Source organism: Gadus morhua, chromosome 16 (genome assembly GCF_902167405.1).
Source record: "Gadus morhua chromosome 16, gadMor3.0, whole genome shotgun sequence".
Lineage (NCBI taxonomy): Eukaryota > Metazoa > Chordata > Actinopteri > Gadiformes > Gadidae > Gadus > Gadus morhua.
Window position 1 is genome coordinate 25,015,886 of NC_044063.1, and position 11,901 is coordinate 25,027,786.

Here is an 11,901-nt window from a genome sequence, read left to right on the forward strand (position 1 = left end):
AAAACTTTAGAGACTCATAACTCCTCAGCCTTTTGACGTACAGTCATGGAAGTTTGTGCGCCCATCACCAAGCTGAGGCTATTCCAGCCTTAGCCCAAAAAAGGTATTGATGGTGTGCTACAGGGACTAAATAGTCTATCAGGGTCTTCATGGCCTGCGTCAGAGTCTTAATGGCCTGTCAGGGTCTTAATGGTCTATCAGGGTCTTATTGGTCTGCTTTAGGCTGCTAAGGCTTGCAGCTTTAATTGTATTTTGTAACTGCTTGCTTGCTTACTTATCTGCACTATCTCTCTATCCCTTTTCTTTTCCCTCCTTTGGCCTTTTTGAGTGGACCTTGCAAACTTCTCCATAGGTTTATCTCTCTGCTGTACTTATGATGAATAACTTTGATATGATTTCGATTTGAAAAGAGATTAATAGTAAATAGCTGTTCTATCAAATCAGAATCAAATAGGTTCTTAAATGTTACCTGCAGCTTGTATCATTATTTTTTTCATGCGTAACTGAAAAGAAACATAATAATGATGGAGAAGTAGAAGGTGTCCTTGGGCATCAGCTTTTCCAACTGTGGGATGCGACATAGGTTAGAACGGCGCACAGACCTTCGTACAGAGGAAACAGTTTTGTAAAATCAAAGATGAGAGTAATGCATGACATATCATGAGCGTCAATATTTCAAAAAGGGTTACCAGAGAAGAGGCTTTAGATTCTGGTATTTATTCAGCAACCAAAACCAGAACACAGATTTAATGTTAACCAAAGCCCAAATACAAAATATTGCTTCTCCAACAATTTGTTCACCTGTCCAAAGTAATCTTTCCGAAAGTATTCATGGTTTGGTCTCTTAAGTTGAATAACTGTGGCAGAGGATACATACAAAAGTACATTCTGCATAGGTGTGTTTTGTTATGTTACTGTGTTATACACACATAGATACCATGCCCTGCATTGGCCCAATCTGTGCCTATTGCTACCATTTATCACAGAAAATAGTAGGAAAATAAATATCTATAAAGACTTCTTGAACCCGATAGAACTCATCCCTACACATCTAAATAGCTTCCGCTTATCTTGTATCACATTCTATAAATTATTTTGAAAAAGTGCATCAGCATTTAGAACTTGTTTGTGCTTTGATTTTAAAAGAATGGATTATTCTACAATAGAGAAATTTGTTTTCTTTGATAATATACAGGATGACTTTCTACTAACACAATGTAATGTACAGTATAGCTGCCACAAGCTTCAGCTCTCTCTTGTTTAAGTTATCCTCTCCCTCTAAGAACAGAACATCCTATTTTTGTCTGACCAGTGTCTGTGCCTAAACCGTTACCCCTCCCCAAAGCAAATGTTTCATGAAGAGTCCATGTTGAGGGATCCAACAAGGATGAACATGTTTTCAAACTGATTATCAGAAATGCCTCGCCTGTTTCTTTGAAAAACAGCAGAAAGGTTTCAAACCTGTTTGGAGCCCTTTTAAAAGGGCTCAGTCCTCCAAAATGCACATTTATTCATGTTTTCCATTTGCAAGTTGTGACATTACAGATTGTTTGAGATGAAGGACTTTAGTTGTGTTATGGACCCTGCGGAGAGCATCGTGAAATATCAAATGCACTTGGCACTCAAGACCAACAGCGATGATGATGATGTTCTGTTCCCTTAAACGCCACAGCAAAACTAGTTAAAAGCCCCTCTAATCCAGCAAGACCCCTTTTCCTTCCCCAAATGTTAAGCTTTTATTCTTTAGTTATTTTGCACTGAATCACATCCCATTCGACTTTCATGTCATCTTCAGGTAGATTTAGTGTGCTGATATTTCATGTGATTAAGTGGATATGTTTTCTTTTAATGTGAGCTATATCAAAGACGATTTTCTGAGACAATAATGATTTCCGAATCTGAATGTGGAGTGTGCTCTGTGCATACTTTTTATATTCTGTGTCCAGGCCCTGAGACTCCTCAAAGTAGAATCCCCTGGATTATGCCAATACATGAGAGTGACAAAGTGGGTTCTCGATTAATCTCTAATTGCTTGTTCTGCTTTGGGAGATCCATCAAATCCCACAGGTTTGCCTGCAGCGAACCCCCATTACCGATAAACCTCCATCGTGGTCCTCGTGATCAATTCAAGTATAATTTCAGGAAAATAGGAACAAAGGCTTTTTCTGTTATTGTTGTGTTTCATGTTACATAACATATTATACATTCTATAATAGGCCACTTCCTGGCCTTTTTTGTTAATAAATAATCAGCATATTGTTCAGTACAGTACATCTTTGACGTTTTTTCCTGAACAAAACCTGTATGCAACCTAATGGTTTGGACCTGGTTTGCTTTGAGAAGCACAGCACAAAGTCAATGTTAAAACTGTTTCCCATACAGATAGTCTGAGTACTGCAGCTCGGGCGTGATAAGCTTCTGGCACTTCATCTTGGCTCGGCCTTCCAGAGCTGCCTTTAAATTATAGCCCTGGATAACAGCCTTCCCGTACTGGAAGGGCTTCATCTTGACATCCTTTACGTGCTCGGGGTTCACGGGGCCGCCGTCCTGGAGGCACGCCGCCTGCAGCTGATCCCGCCGCCTGCGCAGCCGCCCCACCTCCCGCACCATCTCCTCTCGCCCCACCTCTGCGTCCACCCTCCGCCAGAAGGTGGCGTTGAAATGGATGTACAGCCGCCAATCCAGGGCGTTCCACGCCTCCACCTTGGACGCGATGCGCGGTGGCGGCATGCGACGCGACTGCTCGCTGCGACTGTTGAGCTTGAAGGACACCACGTCGTCCAGGGACCAGCACAGCGCGTGTTTGAGCAGCACCATGGACTCATCGAAGTACTCCAAGATGAGGACCAGGTGAAAGTCCTGCTCCACGGACGCCACGGCGGCCTGGGTGCGTGCCTCCAGGTCTGTTGAGTTGTAGGTGACATCGTTGTCGAAGCCAAAGTCGAAAGCCAGGTTGTTGTGAGCGTACTGGTTTCCGGCCACCAGGGGTTTGTAGTTCCACCAGCAGCGGTCTAGGAAGTGCTCCAGGCTGGTAGAGTTGTGGAAGGCCTCAATGCTCTTGTAGTAGGTGAAGGCGGACTCGAACATGGTGACGGGGTGCCTCATGATGGAGAAGTAGAAGGTGTCCTCAGGCATCAGCTTTACCAACTATAGGATGTGACAGTGGTTAGAACGGCGCACAGATCTATGTCAAAGTGACTGAAATAAATGTGCAAAGAATGTTGTAGAATGATTTTCAGTGCGGTAGCATGCAGAGCCTTTTAAAAAAATGTATGTCAATGTTCATCTTTAGAAGATGAAGAAACAGGAAAATTGGATAAATGGTCTAGTCCATTTATATCTATCATCCATCTAGGATCATCTGGAAAGATTGATCTTTTCTTAGATTAGTAGACTAGTAGTATTGTTCCACAAAGCTCACCTCAGGTTTGTTGAACCTTAAGTGGTTGCAGAGGATGTGGTACTCCTTCCCCGTCTTACTGCGGACACCCTCCACATAGGAAGAGTCAAAACGGTAAGGGTAAAAGAACTGGTGATTCTTGTTCAACGGGAGGCCAAAAGTCAAGTTCCGTGCATCGCCGTAGCGATAAAGGATGTTGACGATGGTGCTGCTGGCCGTCTTGTGCGTCTTCAGGAACACAATGTGTTTTTTGGGCTGACAGACACTGTCGGGGCCTGAATCTTTGGGTTTGTCTTCACCTTGAGTCAATTGTTGCCTGACACCAGTGGGGTAAATCTCTCTCTGCGGATTCAAAAAAATGTTTTTGATGGGTTAGTGCAACCTTTCCGATGTCCAAAAGATCTGAAGGTCTGCATTGTTGAATGTATTGTTGTCTCATGCTGTTCTCTTACCGGGGCTGTTGGCCCCTCTCTGACTGGCGTAGACACAGAGGTAGGGTTTCGCAAGGTCGCTGATGACTCATTGACCCTAAGGGTCATAAATCCCTCACTCCCTTTGCCATTTCTGGAAGGAAAGAAAGCCATATAGTCAGTTTCATATGAGAACCACCCGAGACCCCAACTTTGACTTGATTACAGAATACCTGTCTGCTGGCCTGGCAACCTGTCCTGACATTACATTTATAATCAGATTTTTCTTTAAGGATAATTTATTATGCATGCAGATTTACCTGGTCTCCATTACATCGAGCAGGACCTCGGCGTACTGAAAGGCAAGGCAGAACACAGTGAAAGCCATCAGAGCCACCCACATGGTTCGCGGCTGCAGGCTGCGCCGCAATCTTCCCAAGCACCTGTAGAGGGCAGTCAAAGCATGTACTTGAATGCAACCCATGCAACAGATTCTCATTCTCACAATAAGTGCCACAGCACAGCAAAGGCACAATTAAAAATGTATCTGGTTGAGTTCTCAGTAAAACAAAATCAAAAACATGTATTTGTGATGCAATGATACGTTAATGAGGTCCAACACTTGTTTATTTGTCATGGGCTCAAGTCTTTGTGTGTGTGTGTGTGTGTGTGTGTGTGTGTGTGTGTGTGTGTGTGTGTGTGTGTGTGTGTGTGTGTGTGTGTGTGTGTGTGTGTGTGTGTGACCCTGTGAGTGAAATGTAGCTTCATTAATTAATCTGACTAGACTGTAGGGCTATGATACCACATGTTTAATGGAAGGTTCGTTTTTTTTGAGTGTGTATGCAATGCTGTGTGTAGGTTATTGTGTATGTGTGTGTGTGCGAGTCAGTGTGGATTTGTTGAGAAAGGCATGTTTATTTTAGTGTTATGCTTTTATCAAAAGAGAAACATATGTTATGGTAGACTATGACCAAAAGACAGACAAACAACAAACAACAAACATCAACAACATAAATAATTGTGTTTGTTTTGTAAGTTGTGTGTTGGACTTGAAAATCAAGGTAGTGCTGAAAGGGATTGAGGGTGCAAGATATAGTAAACAAAGCTTGCTCACCATTCAAAACGCTCCTAATGCCACAAGATGTAACAAGATATCAAACCAGCACCTCTTGGATTTTCCATTACACTGCACCGGCTGTCTATCAAGTCTACCACTATCTTCCAGACATCTTAACAAAGAATGTATAAAGCTTGAAGGTACGCCCTTAAGAAATATGGGCTGCAATAGGGATCAAAGCCGCAGTTCATTAATCATGAATAATAATTAATAATTAGGGTTAGGGATAACCCTAACCCTTTAGGGTTAGGGATAACCCTAACACTGAGAATCATCATCATAACCATAACCATAACCAATAATAACATTTACTACGATGCTGATCCGACATGAGTTAACGCGACATACAAGTACCGCTAAAGGAGGGATAAGTGGTTGTTTTCAAAACCTTTGTGATTTAAACCCTGAACAATGTCTCAACTCCAAAAGCAAGGGCTATACTCTCTTACAGACACAGGGTTGAGAGCCTCTGGCTGCTCCAGGCCCTTTGGTCGGTATTGAGAGACAAGGCCCAACCCACTTAACAATGGGGCTGCCCACTTGCCCCCCAGGACGCCTAGGGCCTGTTTACAAATCAAAAGGTGTTACCTTTGGGTGCATTTCTCGCTACGTTAGCATTTGAATAACCCAGAGAATAAATACACCAGCAGACACTATAAATGTTTTCAGTTTCTTAAGACATACGATGTTTACATCATATGTCATATATATTATATAGTTTTTCTAAGGGATTCCCATTTGGCAACCCTTCATGGATTGCATTTTTTTTATGCTTCACTTTGGCAGCCCATGTAAACCTATGCTGTGATTGGCTCAAGTATTTACAATAAATGTGGATCTCTGTGACAGAAACACCCAAAACAAAGTGATATATATTTGATTTTCCATTTCTCAGGGAAAACATTGCCATAATAAATGACATTTCTGACAGCGTTTGTATTTAGAGGCAAGAAACTGGATCTTAGCTGTTCTCCTGGCACAAAAAACACTGACATGAACAGAGAATATGGCATCCTTTGGCCTGCGTGCACTCGTGATTGCTGGTAGCACCTCCTTAATTGCAAAGATTGAGGACAACAGGCATTCCAGGTTGCTTGAAAAATGCACATACACACATACACATGCCTCTATGTCTTTAACCACACACACACGCACACACGTTACTTACATAAACCCATAAATGATGCACACCAACACACACACAAACACACATGCAGACAGAGAACAACGCAAAAATGACAGACAAACAGATATGTTTGTCTGTCATTGGGCCAAGTACCACGAAAACACACTTAAACGCAGAAGCAGTAAACAGAGTATCAGAGAGGGAGGGATGGAGGGAGGGAGAACCAAAAGACATTTTTAGCTTGCAGACAAAAAAGCAATAAGGAAGAGACCATTGAGCATACTGCCCTCTGGTTATTCTGAGTTAGGGCAACATCTGAAGTACCCCCCTCCCCTGCTCGCCCCTGCTGGCTAACCCACTGTTCAATTATGCTCCCCAGTGAATTAAGAGGCAGCTTTGGGTAAAAAATGCTTCCAGACAGCTCATGTGTCAGAGCCTATTGCCCTTAACAGTCCAACGCAGCTGGATGATAATAATACACATTTGTCATGTCTACATTTTGAAAGAATATTCTTGACTTCATTGTGTCTGTCCGACAGGGCATTTTATCTGGACTACAGGTATGCTAATGTGGCTCGTAGGCAATTCCCCCCCCCCCGCCCCAACCGTCCCCTTTAACCCGTGAACTTGTTTGTACATTTAAAGAGAAACAACCCATATGTCTATAGCTTGTGGAAAAACAAGAACACGTTGTTAACTAACTAAGAGACAAAGGTACAAAGCGTTGTTCTGATGCTTTACTTAGAAAGGTTAAGCAAAAGATCTATGGCTCCACAGACCACAGGCTCGCTACTTGTTAGATTGCCGGTGCATTTGCAAGGCAAGGCATTTCTTTCTGTGCCGGTTTTACTGAGGCGCAGTATTGAGCATGTCCATGCTTAACCCCCGTTCTCCACTCAGCACCCACTAAGGTCAACCCATTCAATCCCATAAAACAGAGACATTCAAATCAGTGTCTCGGCACGAGAGAGCGAGACAACATTCAAATGAACTGTGGAATTGGATCTGGGTTAAGGAACCGATACGGATTTGGTTACCTGTCGGCGTTCAAGCCTAGCGTGATGATTGATTACCAGGCGAAGTCATGTGCCGTAACGTGCAACAACAGGCTACAAAGGGCCTCATGTGGGTCATCAGCAGACAGGTGGTGGATTTTATCTTCAAAGACCATCCAGGTTGTCATTGTTGACCCATAATTCAGCAGGGACTGTTTTGTCACACAGTTCGGTTTCTGAGTGTAGATTGTATGCTTTAGTCAGAGATCGCATGTATTATTTAGTGCCATTGACTGCCATTCTGCTTGCCAACGTGAAGGGAAACAATAATTTGAGACTGAACACTGACATCATTACTCCATCCAACCTTGTTTTCTTTGCAAACATGATAGTTATTTTGGCTAACTTTAAATTGGCATGTGCTGGTTGAGAGCAAAGAATAATATAATAATAATAATTTTGGTCCACATTTGGAAGTCTATTTTCTACAGGTTTGAACATGAAGGCAGACTATGGGCTATTAAAGCATATATTTATGCAGGGTCAATCTCTGATCGAGGCACGTTGAAGGAACGCATTTTTCATCAACTCAATGATCTCTATATGCACACTCCATTAAACACCCACACTATAAACCAAGGTGAAAGTGCTTTAAAGCAAGTCAAAGTCATGTGGCCCAGTAAATCAAATCCAAAAATGCAACGCTTGCTGACTTACATCACAGATTTTGCTTTACTATGTTTTTGCTTTGTGAGAATCTTTGATATTAAACTTTTCCACATGTGTTTAATGACGAGCCGCACGAATTGCATCAGAAGCAGAAGGAGATAGAGGCTCAATCTACGGTGCTGGTAAAGCAATGTCACATTTATGGTTCTAGACATCGATAATATATTCTTACAACAACTCTATATTCTATTCAGTAATCGGGACTATCAGAAATATTTTGGAAAAAAAAACTAATAGTGTTAAAATAATGTAGCGTAGGGCAATTCGGAAACCGTTTATGTTTCTTAAATAAAACAAAATGAACGGTGAACTTACGAAGCGCATTGTATGGACGAGATGTCAGAGGAGGGGGATTGATCCATAGCACAGTTACTGGGTGAGGGGCGCATCTCCTCTACCTCGGGCTGTCCTCCTCACACCGTGCCGTCCCATCGACGCTGGAGGAACCGCTGTCTTTTCTCTCTCTCTCTCTCTCTCTCTCTCTCTCTCTCTCTCTCTCTCTCTCTCTCTCTCTCTCTCTCTCTCTCTCTCTCTCTCTCTCTCTCTCTCTCTCTCTCTCTCTCTCTCTCTCTCTCTCTCTCTCTCTCTCTCTCTCTCTCTCTCTCTCTCTCTCTCTCTCTCTCTCTCTCTCTCTCTCTCTCTCTCTCTCTCTCTCTCTCTCTCTCTCTCTCTCTCTCTCTCTCTCTCTCTCTCTTTTACTCGAAGTTCCCATGCGAAATCTTCTGGTGACGTCACCTCCACGTCAAATCGGAATGGTTAAGACTTGGATGCGGTCACGTGGTGCGTGGCGTGTGTGCGTGTGTGTACTCGTCGTGTGTGAGTGTGAATCCAAAAGCTTTGCCATCGAATCCAAAAGCTTTACTTGCTGTTGAACTGAATCTCGTGGGCGGGACCTACGTCGAAAGATGTGAGACACTATATAGCCTACTCTATTGGCCAGTCTCGATCTGACAAAATAATATGTATTTTTTAAACCATTACCCTGTGCATCTGTTATTTTTGGAGGAGTTGGAAGAACAAAGTAATCTGTAATAAATAGGCGACAGTCATAAAAAAAGAACTTAACTAGTAACTGTAGTGACTAATTGACATAGCCACGGTGGTGATTAAAATGCTACAAATGATGTGCTCTGGATGTGTATACCTTTTGTTAGTCTTTTCTTGGCTTGATTCTCATTACTTGTATTTGCAGGATGCCGGGTGCGGTGTCATTTTGGGAGGAGTTGGAAGAACAAAGTCATCTGTAATAAATAGTCAACAGTCATAAAAAAGTACTTTCAAAACTGTAGTGACTAATTGGCCCGATACTGACATAGCCACGATGGTGAATTAAGTGCTACAATGATGTGTTCTTAACTCGCATAACTTTTGTTATTCTTTTCTTGGCTTGATTCTTACGAAATCTTTGTTCTGAGTGAGCAATAATCAGAGCTACAGGCGAAACGTGTTGCTCGCAATGCTCACAAAGATTCTCTAAAGTTTTTCAGCATGCAGTGCTCCATTTCACTTTTGTACTTATAATGTTCCTGCTATACCAACCCGTACCTGACGATCACACTGGCTGTGTACAAGGAGACCCTTTTGTTGTTTTACTCTAAAAATACAATTTAACAATGATGTAGGCCTTCGGGCCATGTAGACATTGCCTTCAGTGCCAACCCTGTCTCGTCAAAATTACGTTCCCAGAGAACTATTCGGCATTCTCAATTACGTTTGTCATAAAACGTATTTTGTCCGCGATTACGTTTTATTGAACGTATTGCAAATACGTTCGTCCTCAGCCTATTTTTTGCCATTTATTAACCTCTAGGATTATGTTTGGTTGAAACGTATCCCAGATAGGTTAAATGTCAACGTATAGCACATTATTGTCATTAAGGCATATCTCCCTTTCAGGGAACGTTTCATTTAACGTATTTTGTCTGAAAAACCTATCTTGGCTGTGGATACGTGTTATTGAACATATCGCAAATACGTTCGTTGTCAACCTATTTTTTGCCATTCATTGACCTCTAGGATTATGTTTGGTTGAAACGCATCCCAAATATGTTAAATGTCAACGTGTAGCACATTATTGTCATTAAGGCATATTTCCCTTTCGGGAAACGTTTCATTTAACGTTATTTTGTCCCTGATTACGTCTTATTGAACATATTGCAAATAGGTTCGTTCTCAACATTTTTGTTTTTATTTATTTAAGATACCTCTTGGATTACATAGGCTACATTTAATTGAAACGTATCCTTAATAGGCTACGTTAAATTTCGATAACACATTATTGTCAGCATATAGGCATAGGTCTCTCGGGGAAGCGTACGTTTGATTGTAATGTTAATAGTCCAACGTTATTGGACAACGTTATTCCTGCCCGAAACTTGGCCCGGTCAGACCCCGAGAGCAGGCCCCCCCTTCCTGCCCTCGGGGTCCGACCGGGCCAAGTTTTGGTGTGGGCGGTAATTTCAGGGCGGTAGGACCTTCCTATCTCAAAAACTGTTTTTCCACCACATTCTGAACCATTAGGTCTTGCAGGCTACACTTCTGAGGGGCTTTGCATTACAAACAGAGTAGCGGGACAACGTAGCGTCTGAGGCCGAAATGGGTCCCCTAATCTGACTGAATAGTGCGGTTGTTTGCCAACGGTCTGGAGGTCTTCCTGGAGCTCCAGAGTAGCAGGACAACGTCGCGTCTGAGTCCGAAATGGGTCCCGTAATCGGACTGAGTGTGGCGGTTTGTTGCCAACGGTCTGGAGGTCTTCTTGGAGCTCCAGAGTAGCGGGACAACGTCGCGTCTGAGTCCGAAATGGGTACCGTAATCGGACTGAGTGTGGCGGTTGGTTGCCAACGGTCTTGAGGTCTTCCTGGAGCTCCAGAGTAGCGGGATAACGTCGCGTCTGAGTCCGAAACGGGTCCCCTAATCGGACTGAGTGGTGCGGTTGGTTGCCAACGGTCTGGAGGTCCTGAGAATCATCCAGGGGAGCGGGACCACTTGGCTTCTGAGGCCGAATCGGGTCCCCTTGTCGGACTGAATGGTGCAGTTGGTGGCCAACAGTCTGGAGGTCTTCCTGAGGCTCCAGAGGAGGGTAACTCTGTGAGTCTGAGTCCGAGATGAGTCCCCTAATCAGACTGAATGGTGCAGTTTCAGTACGCCGTGGACCACTTTGGTCTGCCATCGTCAGTCGCTACGGTCGCTACTCGCTACTGTCTGCCGTGGAATCAAAACAAACCCTCTAGTTGAGGACGCGCCTTGATGACGCGGGCCCGAATGCGCCACAAGAAGCAGACGGAAAACCTTATATATCCATGCAGCAAACGGACAGGTCTGTCGGCCAATAAGGTCATTCGGTCCGAAGAATTTTATTGGTTGAAGTTTTCACTAAATATTATGAGAGTAAAATAATTGTTTGTTTTTACTCCTGGTGGGTCTGTCTTGCATGTTAGAGTGTTATTACCTTATTAATACCAATTTAACCTTATCCAAAAAAAGTGTAAAAATGCAACAAAGGTAAGAGTCCCTTTAATGACAATAATGTGCTACACGTTGACATTTAACATATTTGGGATACGTTTCAACCAAACATAATCCTAGAGGTCAATGAATGGCAAAAAATAGGTTGACAACGAACGTATTTGCGATATGTTCAATAACACGTATCCACAGCCAAGATACGTTTTTCAGACAAAATACGTTAAATGAAACGTTCCCTGAAAGGGAGATATGCCTTAATGACAATAATGTGCTATACGTTGACATTTAACCTATCTGGGATACGTTTCAACCAAACATAATCCTAGAGGTTAATAAATGGCAAAAAATAGGCTGAGGACGAACGTATTTGCAATACGTTCAATAAAACGTAATCGCGGACAAAATACGTTTTATGACAAACGTAATTGAGAATGCCGAATAGTTCTCTGGGAACGTAATTTTGACGAGACAGGATTCCCAACAAGGGGTATATGGTACATATACCACCTGAGGTGCGCAAGCAAACTGCAGGGGGTATGTGGATAAATTAACGAATGTGTGCAGCATAGTCATTGCATGAGTGAAGGGGTACTCATGGTGTGACAAAAAGGCTTAAGGGGTACGCATGTCAAAAGCAGTTGGGGAAAAAACCCACGCTG

At 43.0% G+C, this 11,901-nt stretch overlaps 1 protein-coding gene across 3 annotated transcripts; it reads right to left on the reverse strand.

Moving 5' to 3' along the window:
• Positions 1-698: 698 nt before the first annotated feature.
• gal3st2 (galactose-3-O-sulfotransferase 2) lies at positions 699-8,287 on the reverse strand. 3 transcript variants are annotated; one of them, XM_030337176.1, is made up of 5 exons: positions 8,093-8,287; positions 4,131-4,253; positions 3,853-3,964; positions 3,422-3,742; positions 699-3,147 (listed from the first exon to the last, which is right to left on the reverse strand). In XM_030337176.1, exons 1-5 carry the CDS (start codon positions 8,164-8,166, stop codon positions 2,362-2,364), a joined length of 1,416 nt encoding a protein of 471 aa, XP_030193036.1. In that variant the 5' UTR covers positions 8,167-8,287; the 3' UTR covers positions 699-2,361. The 3 variants fall into 3 exon arrangements, with proteins under 3 accessions (XP_030193036.1, XP_030193038.1, XP_030193037.1); XM_030337178.1 differs by having other exon boundaries at positions 4,131-4,165; positions 8,093-8,286; XM_030337177.1 differs by lacking the exon at positions 8,093-8,287 and adding an exon at positions 7,091-8,046.
• Positions 8,288-11,901: the final 3,614 nt, after the last annotated feature.

Excerpts from the sequence above, each read along its gene's own strand:
- gal3st2 (XM_030337176.1), bottom strand. The coding sequence starts at position 8,166 with ATGCGCCCCTCACCCAGTAACTGTGCTATGGATCAATCCCCCTCCTCT. Across the intron at positions 4,254-8,092 it reads TCGTCCATACAATGCGCTTC|GTGCTTGGGAAGATTGCGGC; the intron begins GTAAGTTCACCG and ends TGCCCTCTACAG. Across the intron at positions 3,965-4,130 it reads CTCGATGTAATGGAGACCAG|AAATGGCAAAGGGAGTGAGG; the intron begins GTAAATCTGCAT and ends CTTTCCTTCCAG.